At 49.0% G+C, this 20462-nt stretch overlaps 1 protein-coding gene across 1 annotated transcript in view; it reads left to right on the forward strand.

Moving 5' to 3' along the window:
* Window positions 1-2852: 2852 nt before the first annotated feature.
* The window catches only part of PDZD7 (PDZ domain containing 7), a 31011-nt gene continuing 13401 nt past the window's right edge, over window positions 2853-20462 (forward strand). Inside the window, exons 1-9 of the mRNA XM_032950496.2 lie at window positions 2853-4046; window positions 5988-6143; window positions 7614-7791; window positions 11835-11978; window positions 12787-12934; window positions 14460-14520; window positions 15422-15670; window positions 17072-17257; window positions 20038-20316. Of these exons, the coding sequence (XP_032806387.1) occupies window positions 3827-4046; window positions 5988-6143; window positions 7614-7791; window positions 11835-11978; window positions 12787-12934; window positions 14460-14520; window positions 15422-15670; window positions 17072-17257; window positions 20038-20316 (1621 nt within the window). The 5' untranslated portion in view covers window positions 2853-3826. The remainder of the gene's footprint in view (window positions 4047-5987; window positions 6144-7613; window positions 7792-11834; window positions 11979-12786; window positions 12935-14459; window positions 14521-15421; window positions 15671-17071; window positions 17258-20037; window positions 20317-20462) is intronic.

Genomic DNA, 20462 nt, shown 5'->3' on the forward strand with positions numbered 1-20462 from the left:
CAGAGCGATGTGGCACGAGCGGGAGGAATAAGACGTAGCTTTTTTCAAATCCATAAAATATTAACCATGGGGGGGGGGGATGGGGGGCGCGCTCGTTCATTGGAACCCCTCATTGAAACCTTTGTCCTGCAAATAAATTACTTTAAACCGTTTTGTCAACATTTTAATACTGTAAGCGGTTTTAAGTCTCGAAATCCATTCCTAAGCACGGGATTGCTGTGACACTCGTACGAGGGGTGGCTCTTTCATTGGTCAATTGCATTTAAACGTGTGAGGTGAAAGTGGGTCAGAGCAAATAAAAGCATTTAAAACTTAATTGAAGGGTACAAACTGAGTGACGGACTGAAACATGATGGAGAAACGCCAACAGACTAACAATGATAAAACAATGCTTGGAGTCAAAAGTGTAACTACAGGACGCATGGGGAAGTACAGATTCAATGTTTTTTGGGCAGGTTCACGTGGCTGCAGAATTAAACACCGTCTTTAAACACTGCTCAGCAGCTGGAGCGGGTTTACACCTGTGAATGTGTGGGCCCTTTCAACCAGGAATCATTAATGGCATATTACAGTATTAGAACGTGGGAATGCAATAACACCGCCGATTAGCACGGCTGGCTCCGTACGCTGCGAAAGACGTTCAACATGAAACACGTGTACCTTTGTCCACGTGCGTCGAAGCGAGTGTTGGGCAGCGCCCACCCACACACGTCCTGGATGATGATGAGGCCCCAAGTGGCTCCCCGTGAGCACAGTGCTGAGCCGCACCCAGGTGCGAGTCCACGTGTCCCGCTCGCGGCTCGCCCATGCTCCTGCTGTGGAGGAATCGCGTCTCCCAGCACGCAGGGGGCATGGCTTTGCCTCGCTTGCCACCTCGTGTCTCCCCGTCCTTGCCCGTGAGCTCGCAGAATCGTACAGGTGGCAACCGCTTTGGAGGGCGTTCCAATGACGTGCATCGTTGCCAACATCACTCGTAACAAAACTTTATATAATATACGCATATACCGTATTTTTTTCCGGATTATAATACGCACATGTGTATATATGTATGCTGAACTTCTTTAGCACCGTACGTATTGAACCGTGCGAATTGGAGGCGTGGATAAGGACAAACTAAACACAAAAAAGACTTATAAAGAACTGTTTGTTTGCCCCTGTATTTCACAGCAAACACTGCGTGCGTCTTATAATTCGGTAGGTATGTGTGTGTGTGTGACACCAACGTTGTGTGATTTCATTGGCACCGCTCGCAGGTTCGGGGTGCGCTTCACTTCCCGGTGCGTCTTATAATCCGGGAGAATTTGTCAATCCACGCGCAAGGGAACACGCGGATTCCCCCTCCTGATCTAGCGCGTGCATCAGCTGGCCGTGGACACAGCTCGGCAAGTAACCCAAGCGGCTCGCTGACGGCCCTGACAGCGGCTGAAATACAATCCCCTCCCCCCACCCCGAGAAGTCCCTCTCTCTCTCTCTCTGCCTCCAGAGGCACGAGGATCACGGGTTCGTCACCGTCGTTACGGGCGATGGGAATCGCCGGGGCGAGGCGAGGCCATGGACGGTGGACGCACGCACGGACTGACACGCGGACGATTGGACTGAAGCCGGTCTTGGGTTTTAACCACATTCGTTTCCATGCTCTGCGTTGAGCAGTGTCGCGCACAAGCGCGAACGACAATTAATACACACCGACTCTCAACGCGTTCGTCAATAAAAGTACCTTAAAAGGAAAAATAATCCACATTTCAAAAACCGTTGTCCCGAAACGTCGCCAAAATTATATATTTCCTTTGAAGGCAGTGTTAGTGACGAATGCGTTGTTTGTTGTAACTTTCGAACGATGTCACAGGGTTCTAATTGTTCGCTTCGCAACATACGGAGAGCCTCGGTAACTCTACCCACCCCCCCCCCCCGCATAAATCATCTGGCGGTCGCGGGAAAGACCTCCCCAGCCTCGTCTCCGTAGCCAGCAGCCGGCTTATTTACAGTGGAGAATTAAGACTCGGCGCGGAGACCTTGACCGATATTTTGTTTCATTTAACTATACATAGACAAGCTCGGGTTCCACCTGCTTCGCCTCCCACTTACCCGAGTGATACCTTCCCAACATCCCTGCACCACCCCTTCCCCTCCCCCCGACCTTTCTCTGAAGGGGCACAACGTGGCCCCCATTGTAAGGAACCCACATTTAAAGACGCCCCCCCCCCCGTCCGTTCCTCCAGCTCACAGCAGGGACCGCGCTTGGGATGCTGGGATGGACCCCTGCATCACCAAATGTCCCGTGGCCCATCCAAGTTCACATTCCTTAGCGGTGGTATTTCAGCAGGTGCGTGAACAAGCAATTGCCGGCATGCATTTACCATTGTAAACTTAACCTGCTAAACTATTTTTTTATTTCTCCAGGCAAGGCCCACTGAGCCTATATAGGTTTTTTTTTTCAGAAGCGACCTGGCCACAAATGATAACTCAACGAAGTGGCTTATGTGAAAACGTACAACATGCTTCTAAATCTGAAGGGAATAACCGGAGGACCCTGAGAAATATTCACACAACCACAAGGAGAACACGGAAACTCCATATACACAGCAGGCGTCAGGGTCGGGATCGAACCCACGACCTCCTGCATACCTAGCGAGGTAGTTAACATCTCGTAGCCACCCTTTTGGAGCCCGAAGGCCGAAGAAACTTTTCAAAAATATCCCGCAGTAACACCTTCCCGTAACCCAGTATCCGATTACTATTGATTACTACGGCTCACATTTGCCTCGAAAATACGACGCCTTTGTTTGCTTTACTCTCACTAACGCGTGTGTTGTTGTTGTTGTGTTCTTGTTGATATCGGGTCGTAGCTCCGATGTTAGACGCGCGGCCAAATCTGCTTGCAGTGCCGCATATGGTTTACGGCCGTTCCGTGGTGGCGACCTCATTCATGTGTGCGGAGTTTCGGGAGTCCGTTTCCTCCCACGTGCAACCAAACACCCATCCACGGAGCTGAACAAAACTGTCCCCAATTGCAGGACCGTCCTGAAACACACATTTGTTGAGAGGCGGCTTGCCGGGGAAAAAGGACACTGCAGTGTTATTGTTTTTAGACGTGACTACGTTAAAGTGACTACGGGTTTTCTCGTGTGCGTCGTAGACCCGAACGCAACTTATTTACGAAGAAGAAAAAAAACCCCATTCCTAACAAGGCTGTCAATTAGACGTAACGGGATTTAAAAGCACAACTCAAGCGACGGCGAATTGCACCGACCTGCCCAAGCCGCATGAAGCGCGTGGGCAGGTGAGAGCTGCCCCCACCGTCCTCGCGGCTAGGGGCAGACACGCGGCGCTGCCCCGAGCTATGCAAATGCGCGGCTGTAATTGGATCTGGTGCACGGGACATCTCCCGTTGCCACGTGTGCGACGTGCGGGAGACGCGTCCAACATTACGGCCTCGGCCACGTTCAGTGCGTTCATTTCCACGGCCACGGCCACTCACTGGAGCCGCAGTCGTGACGCATAGACCCGCGCACGCGCGTACCATCAGCCACGAAGACATAGACACACACACACGACCAAGTTCAGTGCATTCGTTGCCACGGCCACGGCCAAGGCCACTCACGGACCCATAGCTGTGACACACAGACCAACACGCGTACTCGCAGCCACACACACGGACACAGCGCCCCACGCACAGACCCCCAGCGGTGACACACACACACAGACACAGAGCCGCGCAGGATGAAGCGTGCCCTCCACAGTCGCCACGTCGCGAGTGAATGACACGAGGCGTCGATGGGGCTGCCCTAGACGACTTCCCCGTTGCAGGGGGACCGCTCTCCGCCGCATGGAGGCGACGGCGCCGCGCACGACACCCGGGGGACGACCTCGCCAAGCGCCGAGGGACTCTCTGCTCCCTGCCGAAGAATCCACGGCCCTTTGGTCAAGGATCAGGAGCCGAGGGCTCACGCAGCCCAGGCGGCGACAAAAGCTCCCCACGGCGGCGGCGTCTGGGCCCCCCGGGGACTCGATGGGATGGAACGAGAGCGCGGAGCCTCGCAGTGACGGTGCGTCACGGTACAGGGGTCTGAGTTTACCGCAGAGGGTTATAGGAACCAGCGACCTAAGCGAGGGGATCATTGGATATTGCTTAGGTCAGAAGTGTTCAATGCGTTCGTGCGGTGTATTGTTATCATTGTTGTCCGTTTTGTCATCGTCGTAATTATGATCGTAAAAATGTAGGGCATATAAGATGCATTGTCATCATTCAATCCTTCAAAAAATATAAGGCGTATGTGATGAAGACTACAAACCATCATTATCAAATGTACGACCAGTGTGATGCATCGTCGTCATCATCAAATGTGTGATGCATCCTAATGAATCCAACATCATTATAAGCATTTGGAGAAGTTTGTTCCAGATGAAACTTTTCAAACTCAAGAGAGACGTCTCGCGTTGGCAATGGCCGATGAAGGGAGAACTTTGAAACCGCGGTAATCGTTGGTAGGGAGGATGACTTCTCGTGTTGTGTAAAAAGACGAGAGAGAGAGAGAGAGCACGGCGTCATCATCAATGTCTTCTTCTTTGGTTCTTTCGGTAAAGTCACGTTGAATGAGAATAAAATAAATTAATAAAATAAAATAACCCAATAAAATTCTCACGACGTTTCGGCCACAACACAAGTGTCCTTCATCAGGTGAAGGGACGAGACTGTCTCGAGGACAGCGCTGGAGCGAACACAGCAAAGCTCAGACGAAACGTCGTGAGAATTTTATTGTGTTATTTATTTTATTAATTTATTATTTTATTCTCATTCTACGTGACTTTACCGAAATAACCAAAGAAGATGAATCCTTACAGTCACGAAAGCTTTAAATCGAACATCAATGTCTTGTATCAAATCCAGGGTTTTGGTCACATTTAGACTACCAAAAAGATCCGAATAGATTATTTGTCTCATGACTTGACGCCGATGGAATTGGGATACAATTTTGGGGAAAATACAGAACTACAAATATAATGAATTGCTGTACTACAATTTCTGGCCAACCCAAAGCCTTAGCCAGGCTCAACTACGCTTATCATCCGAGATCGGATGAATTCAGGACATGGTCGTACAGTCGCGACTACCGCAGTCCCTTACTTTCAATCAATACTTAAATTCATATTTTTTGGGTATTTCTGTAAAGCCACGTAGCTTTACCGAAAGACGTGGCTTTACCGAAAGAATATTAATTCCTGCAGTCACGAAAGCTTTAAGTCAAGATTTAATACTTAAATTCCACTTTATTTCATATATGTGTGCAGTTGATTGACAATAGTAACCCAATAATCCTTCACAAAGCACCAACAAAGAACCCCCTTCACTCCACAAATCATTCATCATTGACGTTCGCTTGCCACGAACAACATTTTAAAGAGGTTCCCTCTGTATTTTTGAAGCCACTGGCTCATTCAGATGCCCCCCAAAAGAGTCGACATTGTCCTGCTCCGCAAGCATGAAAGGGCGAGTGGTGAGCTATGAATATTCATAGGGTGAACACACGATGCATTGTGCACCCAGAGGAGGACAAACGAGAATCAGCAATGATGCAACGTGATGGGAACTCCACCATCGTTACACACTCTCCGTCGACCGTTCGATGAATGATTTATATCTGTACTATGCCACTGTCTCTGTGCCCGGTATTCGTGTGCCGCTGTGTATTTGAAGATCCCGTCATCACAACATTATCAGCGTTGTTGAAGGTAGAATAATAATTCCACGATATTTGTCCCAAATGTCGTGGGCATTTTCTCTTAGCCATGGCTAAACCTGTCGGGGGATCCAGCCACTCACTACACCCACATAGGCTGCAAACCCTGTGTACAACACCAATTCACACGACGACCAAATACAACAGACAGAATTAACGAATGAACGACTGAATGGACCAGCTGTGCTACAGTTCCTCGTCCATCACGGCACCCCCCACACCTCGCACCCCTTCCCCCCGTGTCTGCAGCGGAGAGCGGGGAGGAAGGAGGCGAAGCTCAGGCGGCCGAGCTGAGCCTCACCCTGGACAGACTCGGCCACGGCCCCATGGGATTCAGCGTCCGCGGTGGGGCCGAGCACGGGCTGGGCATCTACGTGAGCCGCGTGGAGGACGGCAGCCAGGCGGGTGCGTACGTTGGGTGGTGATGGGTGGGGGGGTGATGGGTGGGGGGGTGATGGGTGGGGGGTGATGAGTGGTGGTGGGTGGTGGGTAGGTGACGATTCCCATCTGTGACCATTAACATTCCTGTCCACTGACCACGATGAATCTTCTTCGAACTTATTATTTCCTATGGATTAATTTACAGCAGATTAACGATGCAACTCCAGATGTTGTTTATGAAACCTTTCTTGACAGCATTAAAATATAACAATAGGGTTTTTTTTCTTCCCAGAAAGGGTAAAATCTATTGTTAAACTTTAGCTGTTATCCACTCAATTGTCTGTTCAGAAGCGGAGTGGATCTCTTCCATTCCTCCTTTAAAGGAGTGAAAGCGGCAGCGGCGGGGGAGTGTTTAGGATTCCCGTCGATGGTTTGGGATTCGCGGCCGCACCGTTCGCACCGCTCGCAGGCCACGTGGCCGATCCACGCATCGGCCACGGGGCCACTTGGCCCCGGTCCCAATTCCGTCGATGGTCGACCATTGGCGGCGTGGAAGGTTGAAACCGGGGGAGGTTCGACGGTAGGGGTCGCTGTTCGAACTCTCCCGCACGCATACAATAACAGACTGTGGGGGCAAGTGCTCTTTAGCGAGCACATATGAAGGCAGCCACTGCGCACGAAGGTGTGAGGTGACCAGCGCCACGGCCGGTCGCCTTTGTCTCCCCAGTTGCGACGTTTACGCATCGCACCAGGTACTCATTTGAGTCTGAGTCGACCTAGGGGAGGCCCCAGGACCTGTGTTGGCCGTGAGCGGCAATCGAACTCGGGTTGCCGGGTTAGTAGGGCAGCGCGCTTACCGTTGCATTATCGTTCCCCACGTACAATTGGAGTTATGCAAACCATCGACATATCTCCGAAGTCTCACTCACAGGCACTGCGTCCACCGCTGTGGATACGCCTGTTCATCTACCGCATTGGACCTTGACATACTTTATATTCTTTGGTTCTTTCGGTAAAGTCACGTAGATAGAAAAAATAAGACATTTTTTAAATACAAATTTTTAATTATAATTTTTTTCTATTATAATTTTTGCTAACTACGTCACTTTACCGAAAAAAACAAATAATATGAATTCCTGCTGTCACGAAAGTTTTAAGTCAAAATTTGACATAACTTTGACACACATTCAGTCCATCAACTGTCCTGTCCTTGCAGCACAATTAACTTTCGAATTCTTCCCCACATCCCACTCCACACACACACTGCGTACGCGATACACAATCGCCAACGCACAATATTCCTCCACCACAGTGTCCCCTCTTATAATTCACGCACAATGCGTCCACCCCCATCCAATTGCGTCCACCCCACTCCTATACCGCGCGTCCTTGTTCCCATCACCCCCCCGTGCCCTGTCCCGTCCCCTGCAACCCCACGACGGCCCTTTGCGCCACCACGCCGGCACCCCTTATGCCCCCCCCCTGCCCCCGCAGCCCAGCAGGGCATGTGCGTGGGAGACCGGATCGTGGCCGTGAACGGCCTGAGCGTGGAGAGCGTGACCCTTGCCGCGGCCGTGTCGGTCATCACGAGCGGCGCGGGTCGCCTGCGCGTCACCGTGCGCCGCGTGGGCCGCGTGCCGGGATTCAAGCGCTCGAGCGAGAAGATCTCGTGGTGAGCGAGACGCGCGCACCCATTGCACCAAGACCGTAGCCATGGAGTCAACATTGGGGGGACCACATCTTCCAGGGTGTCTGGGGGTCCCAACCCAGAAAAAATATATACATTTTAAAACTAATTTCTTGCCTAAAACATTTAAAAATTCACTAACACATGGGATGGACTTTTTTGACAATAATGTCTAATAGTGTATTGTATTACATTGCTATGTTTTTTTCTTTTTTTTTACCTTTTCTTGTTTCATTGTATGTAATGGCAGAGATTAGGGATTAATAAAGTACAACCATAACCACAATCATATAGCCAGAAATCTATGCATTGATTTATATGAAGACAAGTCCAGATATTGTGGCCAAGGTTTAGCAAAGTGTTATTTTTATTTAAATAGCATAGCAATTATTTTTTATAGCAAAATATTGGGGGGGGGGGGGGGATTTTTTAAATATTTGAATATTTGGGGGGATGTGTGTCCCCCAATATATATTATAATTACGGCCTTGCATTGCACGCACGCGTGCTGACAGTGGCGTTGGATGTCGAGTGCACGCGCAAGCTGGTGCAACTGCACCCGTGGCACCGGGGGGCCAGAGGGGACAAAGCGAGGAGCCAGGATACGGAGATAAGGGGAGGGGGGATTTGTCAGCCCCCCCCCCGCCCCACCGTTTAATTCCTTGCACCAGAGATTATGCCCGACCCAAGCTGCCGTCCATGGGTGTTAGTATGACAGTAAAACATGCTATTATTTAAAAGCTGTGGGTCTCTGTATGAGCCTGTGGGACTCTGTGCGAGTATGTGGGGTCTCTGTGCGAGTCTGTGGGGTCTCTGTGCGAGTCTGTGGGGCTCTGTGCGAGTCTGTGGGATCTCTGTGCGAGTCTGTGGGGTCTCTGTGCGAGTCTGTGGGGTCTCTGTGCGAGTCTGTGGGGCTCTGTGCGAGTCTGTGGGGCTCTGTGCGAGTCTGTGGGGCTCTGTGCGAGTCTGTGGGGTCTCTGTGCGAGTCTGTGGGTCTCTGTGAGGAGTCTGTGGGGTCTCTGTGCGAGTCTGTGGGGCTCTGTGCGAGTCTGTGGGGTCTCTGTGCGAGTCTGTGGGTCTCTGTGAGGAGTCTGTGGGGTCTCTGTGCGAGTCTGTGGGGCTCTGTGCGAGTCTGTGGGGTCTCTGTGCGAGTCTGTGGGGCTCTGTGCGAGTCTGTGGGGTCTCTGTGCGAGTCTGTGGGGCTCTGTGCGAGTCTGTGGGGTCTCTGTGCGAGTCTGTGGGGTCTCTGTATGAGTCTGTGGGGTCTCTGTGCGAGTCTGTGGGGCTCTGTGTGAGTCTGTGAGGCTCTGTGCGAGTCTGTGGGGCTTTGTGTGAGTCTGTGGGATCTCTGTATGAGTCTGTGGGATCTCTGTGCGAGTCTGTGGGATCTCTGTGCGAGTCTGTGGGGTCTCTGTGCGAGTCTGTGGGGGCTCTGTGAGAGTCTGTGGGGCTCTGTGCGAGTCTGTGGGTCTCTGTGCGAGTCTGTGAGTCTCTGTGCGAGTCTGTGGGGTCTCTGTGCGAGTCTGTGGGTCTCTGCGCGAGTCTGTGGGTCTCTGTGCATGTCTGTGGGGCTCTGTGCGAGTCTGTGGGGTCTCTGTGCGAATCTGTGGGGCTCTGTGGCAGTCTGTGTGGTCTCTGTGCGAGTCTGTGGGGTCTCTGTGCGAGTCTGTGGGTCTCTGTGCGAGTCTGTGGGGCTCTGTGCGAGTCGGTGGGGCTCTGTGCGAGCCTGTGGGGTCTCTGTGCGAGTCTGTGGGGTCTCTGTGCGAGTCTGCGGGGCTCTGTGCGAGTCTGTGGGGCTCTGTGCGAGTCTCTGGGGCTCTGTGTGAACTGGTGTCCATCGTGAGTGATCTTTGAGGGCACGAGTCGGATTGTGCCCGAAAGTCAGCAGCTGAACTGGGGTCGAATTGGCGACTCGGTGGTTCGCGCATTGCGTTAGGGAACTCCAGAGCAGTTCGATTACATGCCTCAACTAACGCCAGTGGCGAATGATATATCTCAACCGCCTTCAAACAAGCCGCATTGCCGAGCAAAGTGAAGTATGGTCAACAAAATCTGCCACCACGACCACAGTGTTGGGAGGCCTTCATCCAGCAGTGGATTTACAAACGGCTGTATAGTACAATAGTAATGCCGGAATTCATGTCTGACTCGCGGGGCTCGCTGGGAGGCGAAGGGATGGCACCTGGGTGTATTTACTGGACTGGTGTTGCACGGATGCACGCACAGGTGTACATAACAGCGTATTTGTACAAATTGGGCCGCCCTGCGTCCTCTTGTTTTGCTAATATTTGTTTGAGTGTATATATATTTTTTTACAGATATGTCATTATGTAACATATTATATTGAGCCCGCACGGTAATTTTGTTCCCCAAGTTGAGAATATTTTAGACGAGCTTCAGATGAAACGAGGAGCCATCGCGAGCAAACGACGAGTCGTCCCTACTCTTGAACACGTGGATTTAGTCATCCACTGGCACGAGAAGATTTCACAGTGAAATTATCAACATAGTCTTACATTTCAAACTCGACTTTGAGAACGCATTTCAACACGTTTGTAATCCCTCCTGTTGTGAATCTGGTTCACAATGACAAATATTGATCCACTACTTTACTTCGAGGCTTTTCTTTTTAACTTGAAAAACCCGCCGGGTTAGTTCTATCGTCATGAGCTCCGCCCGGGCGGGATGAGTTTAATTGACGGAGTCGATTACCTCCAGTTTCGAGTAATCAAGAAAGCTGGCCCAATGATAAACAACAAAAGAAAACCGTCCCTTGGTTTGGACCAATCAGTTTCAAGGACAATGCATCATATATTATCATAGTATGTTTTTTGTTTGCATTTTGACTGCAGGTATTGTGGTTAATGCAGACATGAATCCTTATAAAAAGGTTTCAGTTTTGTTGCCAGAAAAAAGGGGAAAACCCCTATTATTATATTTTGGTACTGGCAAAGGAGGTCTAATGATGTAGATGCTCACCCCGAGCCCTCATTACTTTGATAGTGCATTGTCTTTGAGCTGTACGCCTTTTGGCATCATCTGGTCGAGCACCAATTGGGTCGAGGCTCAAAAGAAAGCCGACACTTGGTGTGGACCAATTAGTTTCAAGGACAATGCATATATTATCATAGTGTGTTTTTTGTTTGCATTTTTACTGCAGGTATTGTGGTTAATGCAGACATGAATCCTCGTGAAAAAGGTTTCAGTTTTGTTGCCAGAAAAAAAAGGGGGGAAACCCTATTATAATACAGGAACCTCTCGGTTATAAGTAAGACGCACCCCACATTTGTGCCCGGTGTCAATAAAGCTTCTGAATGCAACATCTCAAAAGACATCATCTAAATTGGGCAGACATGCACATCCAAAGAGTTAACAGTGCTTTTATTCATTCGACCCTGGAATGAGGGGTGAAGTTCAACTGCATAGAAAGGGTATTGAGAAAATATCATGGTATAAGTGTGACTGAAGACACTTAATATGTACGTTTTGTTGAAATTATTTCGCACCGTAGGTAGCCATCTGTGCTGATAGAGCGAGACATGCCAATTCGTCACTAGTGCAGCACACCGGTGTGTTGGAGAGCCAAGCCACACAACATTTACAATCTGAGTACGACATTTCGCCAGTAATTACAACTAGCTTCATCAGGCGGCAGCCACGCGGATGAGGACATTGATTGTCTTGTGCTTGGACTTGATAAGGCAGAGGGTTTCAGCAATATTCAGCAATATTTTTTTTTTCAAAAACACAGTAAACAGTGGCATAGCGAGTTTCCGTATGGGCCCTGTTTCAAGGGATGACCTACAGCCTCCACCCCCTCTCTGTCTGCCTTCTTCTCCCGTACGTATGTATGTAGAACTCCTATCGCACCGTACATAGCCAACCGCGCTCCCTCTTCATAGCCTGGCACCTGAGCTCCTACAAACCAAGTGGGCCACGACGCAGTTGCACCGCCTGCACACTCGATGGCCACTCCACACTGCAGGGCACAACACCTCCGCCGCCTGTGTGTTGCCGTGCCCGCGCAGGGTCGATGTTGCAGCCAGACACCTTGTGAACGGGGCGGCCCCTCGGGACCGAGTCGTCCACCTCCGCCTCTCGCCAGAGGACCCGTGTCTGGGTCTCAACGTCCGCGGTGGCAGCGAGTTTGGCCTGGGCATCTACGTGTCAAGGTGCGCGCACAAACACACACACACGGATCGCCACGGCTATGGCGATCCGTGTGATTGTGATGCTTGTATGTTGAACTTCTTTCGCGCCGTGCGTTGCCAACCGTGATAATCGGAGGTGTCAGGGAAAGGACAACAAGCTAAACGCAATAAAGCAATTCTAAAGAAATACATTTTCAATCTAGGTTTAAAAGCGCATAGCTCCAGTGGCTTCCTAATATCGGGCGGAAGAGCGTTCCAGACGGCTGCAGAAGTGTAATGCAGTGACCGTCTTGGCTCGCATAGTTGAACTTTTTCCATTTCCTTTGTTCAATTTGTCGTTGTCTCTGTCTCATTTGCAGTTTTGTTCGGCATTTTAGTAATGTTAACCTGTCAGTTTGCATACACTCGTTAATAATCATTTATCATGTTCACACAGAGGCCCGTAAGAATCAATGTGTATCGATGCATTATCACGCTGCTAACATCTCACACGGTGGCGAGATGTTAACTACCTCGCCTGGTATACAGGAGGTCGTGGGTTCGATTCCAACCCTGACGACAGCTGTATAATTGGAGTTTTCATCTTCTCCGGGTCCTACGGTTTTCCCTCCACATTTAGGAACATGCGTCTGGAATATTTGGCCGCTGTACATTCCCACATGATAAGCCACTTCGTTGAGCTATCATTTGTGTCCAGGTCACTTCTGAAAAAGAGCTTAACAGCAGCACAGCAGCGAGGCCTTACCTGGTAAAACAAAAGTTTAGTTTTAGTTTAAACGAACACCCCCCCCCACCCACGCCCCCTCTCCCCTTTCCTCGGCCGGCCCAGGGTGGACACCGGCGGAGTGGCCGAGAGAAGCGGAATCAGGATCGGTCATCGGATCGTCGCTGCGAATGGCGTCAACTTCGAGGGCGTGTCGCACGCGCACGCGGTGGAGACGTTGAGGCAGCACGAGCACGTCATCCTCACCATCCGGGTGAGGGCCTCCACGATGGCACGGCGGTGAGAGCGTGGAGCCCCTCACCATCCGGGTGGTGAGGGGCTCCACGCTCTCACCGCCGTGCCATCACAGCCTGCACTGCCTCATCGGCGGTGAGCGCGTGGAGCCCCTCACCATCCGGGTGGTGAGGGGCTCCACGCTCTCACCGCCGTGCCATCACAGCCTGCACTGCCCCATCGGCAGCGGTGTTAAAAAAAAAAAGATAATGTATTAATAGATCACGACGTATCGATCGCAACACAAGCAATCGTCATCAGGTGAGACAAGCACAGCAGGAGAGCTGCTGAGGCAGGACTGCTGCCTCAGCAGTTCTGCCGTCGTGAGAATTTTATTGTTTTATATTTTTATTATTTTATTGTTTCCCTTCTACGTGACTTTACCGAAAGAACCAAGAATATGAATCCATGCAGTCACGAAAGCTTTAAATGAAAACAAAATTAATTGTTATAAAGTGCATTTGCGACATTTGTCGCCTCAGTCAAGGAGATACAAATTACGAATTAGCGAGAAACTTAATTTTTACAGTACACGTTACATTACGTTACATTATCATACGTTATATCACACTTTGTTTTAGATTATACTTTATTATATACATTTGATGAATTATTATTTGCACACTTCCGATTAGCACGGTTGGCTATATACGGTGCAAAAAAAGTTCAACGTTGTTCAAGAATCATACCTCATCATCGGGCTATGTCTCAAATGTTCAGTACTGTAACTACAGTTCAATCACACTGCATTCCCAGGATATGTGCCAAATCTTTGGTTTAATCACACTGCACTACAATCACACTGCACTACATTCACACTGCACTACAATCACACTGCACTACAATCACACTGCACTACAATCACACTGCACTACAATCACACTGCACTACAATCACACTGCACTACAATCACACTGCACTACATTGTCAGGCTGTGTCAAATCTTCGGTAATTCTATCAACAAGATCAGGTGCTGCATTAATGGAATCATTCTCTGGATTTCCATCAAGTATGAAAGTACCAGTGGTGTATCTTACCATTTTCTCAAGTCAGAATGTATTCCCTTTAATGGCCACTACCCGTGCTGTTTACTGATATTTTCAATTTCGTGAGGGTAGTTTATTCTTGATTGGAAGTGTCTTTAAATGAATGCAATGTATCCTGTGCAGCTTAGTTTGGATTCCAAATGCTTTTTAAAAAATGATGTGTACATTTGTATCTTATTCACTTGCAGAATGTTTTGTTCGAGTGGGTGCATATAATTGTTGTTCGTCCTATAATTTGTCCCAAAAAATTTTAAATGAATAAATAGCTCTTCTTAGAATTAAAAGTTGAACAGGAAATCCAGTAATATCCTTTGTAATACATGGCTCAGGTGAAGCCAAATCATGGCATTGCTTTTGCATACAAGTGTAACTTTATTGCCAAATGGAACTCTTTCGTGAGTGTTGTGTTCAGTTCATAGTGGACATATTTTTCTACAACTCCACTGTTGGATTTTCTAGGAGGTTGGCCGTTACCCAGCATTCCAGGAGCTCGTTGAAGAATACAGCTGGCTCAACAAGGGTGAGTTCCTTTTGGCGATGACGCTAAACACACCACAGCGGGCAGATATACCGTGGCTCAGCCAGCCGTGAGGATTGAGACGATCTTCCCTGGTGGAGCTGCGTCCGAGTGCCATCTATTAAAAGTGAGAAGCTCCCCCCCCCGTGTCCTGCAACTCACACATCCATCTCTACATTATTAGGTCCGGATCATTATACGCAAAGTGCTTTTCACAAATGAATCACAATACCTAGTTTAACTCCTCAAGGAGCATAAACCATCGCGCAAACTCCGGTCATCCTCGCAGCAGCGGCTTTTGGCTAGCCATCGAGCAAAGACGGTCACTGCATCGCTCGCAGATACACTTCTTGCGGCCATGTGGAACACTCTTCCTTCCGATATTAGCAAGCCACGCGGAGATATGTACTTTAACATTTAGATTGTAAACTCATTTCTTGATAACTGCTTTTTGTGTCTAGTTTGTTGTCATTCCCCCACACTGCCGATTAGCACGGTTGGCTACGTACGGCGAGAAAGAAGTTCATCATACATGCACACTTGAAAGTAATTCCGCAAAACACACAATAATTACTTACAGGCTCTTTGTCAATCCACCGGTGGATGAAGGCTTTCTCAGACTGTGTCCATCATGGGGGTTGCTTGTCCATACCTTACCACGCTCGTCGGTGTGGTTTGCTGCAGGGGTGCGACCGGGACCGGTTCAGACATCGCTCGCCGCTCGCGTTAGCCGTGGCCGGAAATTAAACTCTGCTCTACGGTTCATAGCGCAGGGTGCTAACCACTGCACCGCTGCACTACTACTCCACTCACACTCGTGTTAACTGAATTAATGTACCAGTACTGCTTCTGCTACAGATGGAGATCTGGCGTTTGGTGTGTGACCCTTCCTTGATCGTTGCAGTCAATGTCCACGTGTCTCCACCAAACGCTGCTGCTGCTGCTACTACAATGGGCTCAGCCTTGCCCAATGGGCTCCTGCCGAGCTACCAGCTCTCACCTCCTCCCCCCGAGCAGCACTCGAGAGCTTTCCACGATGACCCCTTGGCCTCGAGTGACAGCGACGCTCTGAGCACGCGGAGAGAAGCCTACGTACAGACAGACCTGGACCAGCATCGCCCGGACGGAGAGCCTCAGTCGTCCGACGGAGAAGGTACAGATCATCTCTATGGCAACATTAATGAACGCCCTCCTTCTTTTGAAAAACCTTCAACCAAGTGAACCTCGCCTCACAAACCAGTTTCAGATTTTTTTTTACACATCACTTCAATCTGCATTATAAGAAGCGTCTCGTCTGCCCCGCGAGTCTGTCTGTCAGTCACAGAAGTTCGTTGAGAATGTTTTTGTTGTTGTACAGATTCAAGTAAGTGCATATTCTGATCGGAAGGAACCAAACAACGATGGTAGTGATGATAATCTTGCACGACATGTGACTTGTGAGCTCGGTAAAAAAAAAATCAGTTGCCGAAAATGTTCACAATTCCCACCTCATTGGGTTTTAAGATGACTTATTTGCAATGGCACTTTCATTTTATTAGGGCACCATGATAAGCTCAATTGTGAGCGGGTGCTGTAAGACAAATTCCTTATGAGGATTCATGTCTCTCACGTAATTCTGCTGTATTGAGGGAAAGCAATTGCAACCAAACTATCAAAGGTAATGGATATATTTCAGCTCATAGTATGGTATTTAATATTCCCTTGGCCAAACCCGCTGGATCAATGAACATGCAACATCGAGGGATGTTGTTGAAATAATGTCGTGCTGACTAGACGTGACGTAAACATGCCTCTCTGCTTAGATCACAAAAAATACCTCTGCTTAGCTGAATAGCACATTACCGCAGTGTTATAATATAAACAAATATACCATACAATTCGATTTGAGACAGGATATACATATTGATTCTGTTTTGGGGTAAGTCACGTGATGCATCCTGTTTTCCAGTACCGTGCTGAACACCCACTCTAGACACTAAACATTTCTAACTTGTGTAAAGTGATGTAATATTATATTGCCCTTGGCCAGGATAGCCTCACCCAATCTCAAGACACTTTTTCAAGAAGCTCCTGCTTTTTTTGGGAACTTTAGACACTTACATTAGCGAGCCTTTGGCTTCTTGCGGGAGGAGAATCGAGAACCCAGTTAAACGAGGTGGGAACACCGAGCGCTCCACGCAGATATATTTATGGATCCGTTGCTCTACTTCCATCTCCCGGCCACCTCGTAATCCAAACGAACAGCACCCAGAATTCCCAGGCAATCTCCCATCACAGTACTTGTGTCGTTGGTCTGGAGACCGGGAGATCGACGAGCGATGTTCGGTCAGCCACTGCGTTGACAGCATGCGTCGTGATTTCTCACTTGACGGAGTGGGCGGCGGTGAAGACTGCCATCTTCCACTCCATTAAAGTACTAACCAGGCAAAACATTTTGTGTGGCTTCAAAGATCTGCCGAGATTGGGCACATCTATGGTGATACACGGTCAGTAGAGCACGCACATAAGACTGTGACGGCCACAAACGTTGGGCCCCTGGCTTGCGGCGCGCCAGACGCCGTGGTGAGGCTGTCCGAGACGTCCCGGGACATCTTGCTGGTGAGGCCGCGCACGTTTTCTGGCGGCACGGGGGAGGCCCCCCAGCCCAAGTCGACCTTCTCTGCCAAGACGGCCTTGCTGACGGCCCTCAGCTGGCCGCGCCGGCCAGCCCGGAGGTCGCAGAGCTCCAGGACACTCACAGGTTGGCGTGGGGTTCCGTGGCCCAACGATGGCCCCCTTTACACGACAAGCACCGTGCGCCGATGAGACGCCGCCGCCACGTTACATCGGTGGACGCGGCGGTTAACTCAGCGCTCTGTGAAACCGCTGCCATGCGATTGATGAATTATACGCGTGTCGGTTGCACGAGCCTAAAATTTTAATTTGTGCCCACGATTCATGCATCGTGAGCGATACTGTAGATTGTGTGGCAAATATACAATTATTTGTACAACCAAAATTGTGACGCTAAATTGTAAGCGTTGATCGAATTTTGGTGGGAGTAAATCATTACTGCCCCACAGCATGAAAAGATACAAAGCTTATAACACCTTAATTTCTTTACATTACTATTTGTGTAGAAATTGAAGAAAATAGGAATTATGGATTTTCCAATTAGCAAATCTAGTTACGTATATGAGGTGATACCAATACATCGCTGAGAAAATAACCCATTACATTGTGGCGGTAAAGTATGGTCAAACAATTCGCTTATCTATTTCTTTATTTCTTCTTGAGACACATTGGTATGTTACTTTTTAATTCTAGATTTAAAGCTTTCGTGACTGCAAGGATCCATACTCTTTGGTTCTATTCGCTGTCCTTGAGACAGCCTGATCACTTCACCTGATGAAGGCCGCTTGTGTTGTGGCCGAAACGTCGTGATTTTTGTTGTTTTATTTTTTACCTACGTGACTTTACCGAATAGAACCAAAGAGTATGTTACTTTTTATTATTTAAGTTTAGTTTTCAAACACCAAACCAACCTGCTGTCATCCACCTAAAGTACAGAGATGGAGCAATGAAATCAGTTTGCGTGCAGATGCTAGATGGATTGAAGCTTACCGATTCTCTATCGCCCATCATCTTCCCTCACCCCTCCACTCCTTCCTATCCCTCCCCTATCCTTTTATTTTATCCCAAGTACCGTCTATCGTGGTCACTCATTCCTCAAACCTTGCACGCCTCTGCCATCTAAATCATTCTACTCTGTCACCTTTGTTTTAAACGCATGTCAAGCGCCTTGAGTGAAGGTGCTCTACAAATATAAAATTAGATTAGATTAGGTTGCATCACAAGACCACTGAGAGATTGTGAAAGCTTGGTAAGGCCTTCATCCAGCAGTAGTTGGATCATGACCGATGATTGATATGATGATCTCTTTATTTGGATACCTGGCCAGGTTTATATTAGCCTTTCCATTCCATATATATATTTACGAGCTGTAAGAAAGAAAATGATCTAACTTTGAAAGTACAGTCTGGAGCGGGGATTACCGCATGACAGCACAGGAGACGGATGCGTTTTTGCTGACGGGGACAGCAGCGATGGTAGCAACGCAGCCTTCTCATGCCCCAGGCAGCAGAGGCCACACTGCTGTGGAGAGATGGACGTGCATGGGAGGAAGTGGGGAGAGTCACCAGGGCCAGATTTATTGCGAAGAGACTTTAAGGGTCAAGAGCGATTTGTTAAACTTATGCCAAGTTGAATGAAACTGATACGGAGACTGGAGGGGTGACGCCTCTGTCGGTTGGCGTGATATTCACGGACAGGGATCTCCTTAAGCCAGGTCCCGTCATAACTCCAGCCATGAGTAAGACGACAGACAAAAGGTTATTTATGGACAGCTAAATAAACTCATGTGACTGTAAGCCTGGCCTTTGCATGTCACGTGATATCACCATTCTGCGTATATATAAAGCACACAGCCTCGTGTTAGACCACTGAAACAATGTGGCCACAATATTGTTGTAAACTACCAAGATTCAAAATTGTCACAAGAGGGCCCGTCTGCTATTTAGAATTCACCTCCGTATGTATTTTTATTCTTATGTTATGAGCCTGTACACGCACTTTTCTGTCGATGAGTTTCTCATAATTTATAGAAAGTGTTAGTCAAGTCCTTATGTCCCACCAAAGTGAAAATTAAATGTTGCATCAATCGTCAGCGGTATACAATGTGTAACTATTTGCATTTGGATGTAGAAGCCAAACCAGGCTACTGGAAGCTCCTGCATTGATTTAATAGTTTAAAATTATATTTGAGTCATTTTGTCAATCCAATGGTGGATTAAGGCCAGCACACGTGGTGTCAGCCATGGGGTTGTTGAACCATCCAGCCTTTCCTCATACTGGTCAATGCAGGTTGGTAAAGGTGGGGTTCCAGGCTGCATTAGTTATCCCTCGCCACTGACGTTAGCCGTGGTTGGGAATCAAACTAAGGTTGCCCCGTTCCAAGCTCAGTGCATTCACCTCTGCTCCACCCCTTCACCGAGTGCTAATGTACATCAGGCGTATGAAGTAAAATTACTTGTCAATAGTATGAAGTTTTAAATATACCTGCAATACCTCTTTTATAGTACAGTATTTAAAAATTTGGATAACAAATCTCACCGGAAATTTGGCGATGCTAATCCATTGCCTAGAACACGTATTTCCCTAGTTTGAGCAAAGGTGACCTGCCAACCCTGTGATGTGTATGCTACAATTTGTCTGCAGCGACTGAAAAGGCTCACCACACATCGCCCCAATTGCACTGCCACACATAAAAGCTTTGTGCGCCACCAAAATTAACAGACGGACAAGGGTCTTGTGTTCTCTCCGCGTAAACACGACGCAACATTTCAGCCGGAGTCCCTTGCGGACCAACGTCTTGGCCACCACGGGCCCATCGTCCGCTTTTGCCCCCACATGCCGCCGGGGAGGGAGGCCGCTGCCATCGCCACGCTGTGCATTAAGAATGGAGCTCTTTGTTCTTCCTAGAGGAGGAGACAGATGAGAAGGTGAAGAAGAAAGTCAAGAAGAAGCTGACGTGGGTGAAGAAGCAGCCGGGCACGACGAGGTCGCGCCCCGTCATGAACCTGTTCCGCGGAGGCCGCGCGAGCCCCTTGGCGGCGGTGGCCCCACGCGACGAAGGGCCCTCCGCGGGCGACGGGCGACCGCCCTCTCACGCCGCGCCACGGCCCCCGTACCCCGGGACGGCGGCACCCGGCTACCCGGACAAGGACGGAGATTTGGCCCACGCGGAGGGGTCTGCTGGCGGTGAGTCGATTCGATTTTGTTATTTCAACGTTTTTCACTTTGGGATTTTGTCGCGGGTTAACGCTGCAAAGGTTGCACGTGCAGTTTTATGTTCGCTTCTAATGTGAAGGAGGTCCATTGCCCGAAACATCGCAATGTCCGTTCGC

This window comes from Petromyzon marinus, chromosome 9 (genome assembly GCF_048934315.1).
Source record: "Petromyzon marinus isolate PM22_M1 ecotype Great Lakes invasive population chromosome 9, UKy_Petmar_22M1.pri1.0, whole genome shotgun sequence".
Lineage (NCBI taxonomy): Eukaryota > Metazoa > Chordata > Hyperoartia > Petromyzontiformes > Petromyzontidae > Petromyzon > Petromyzon marinus.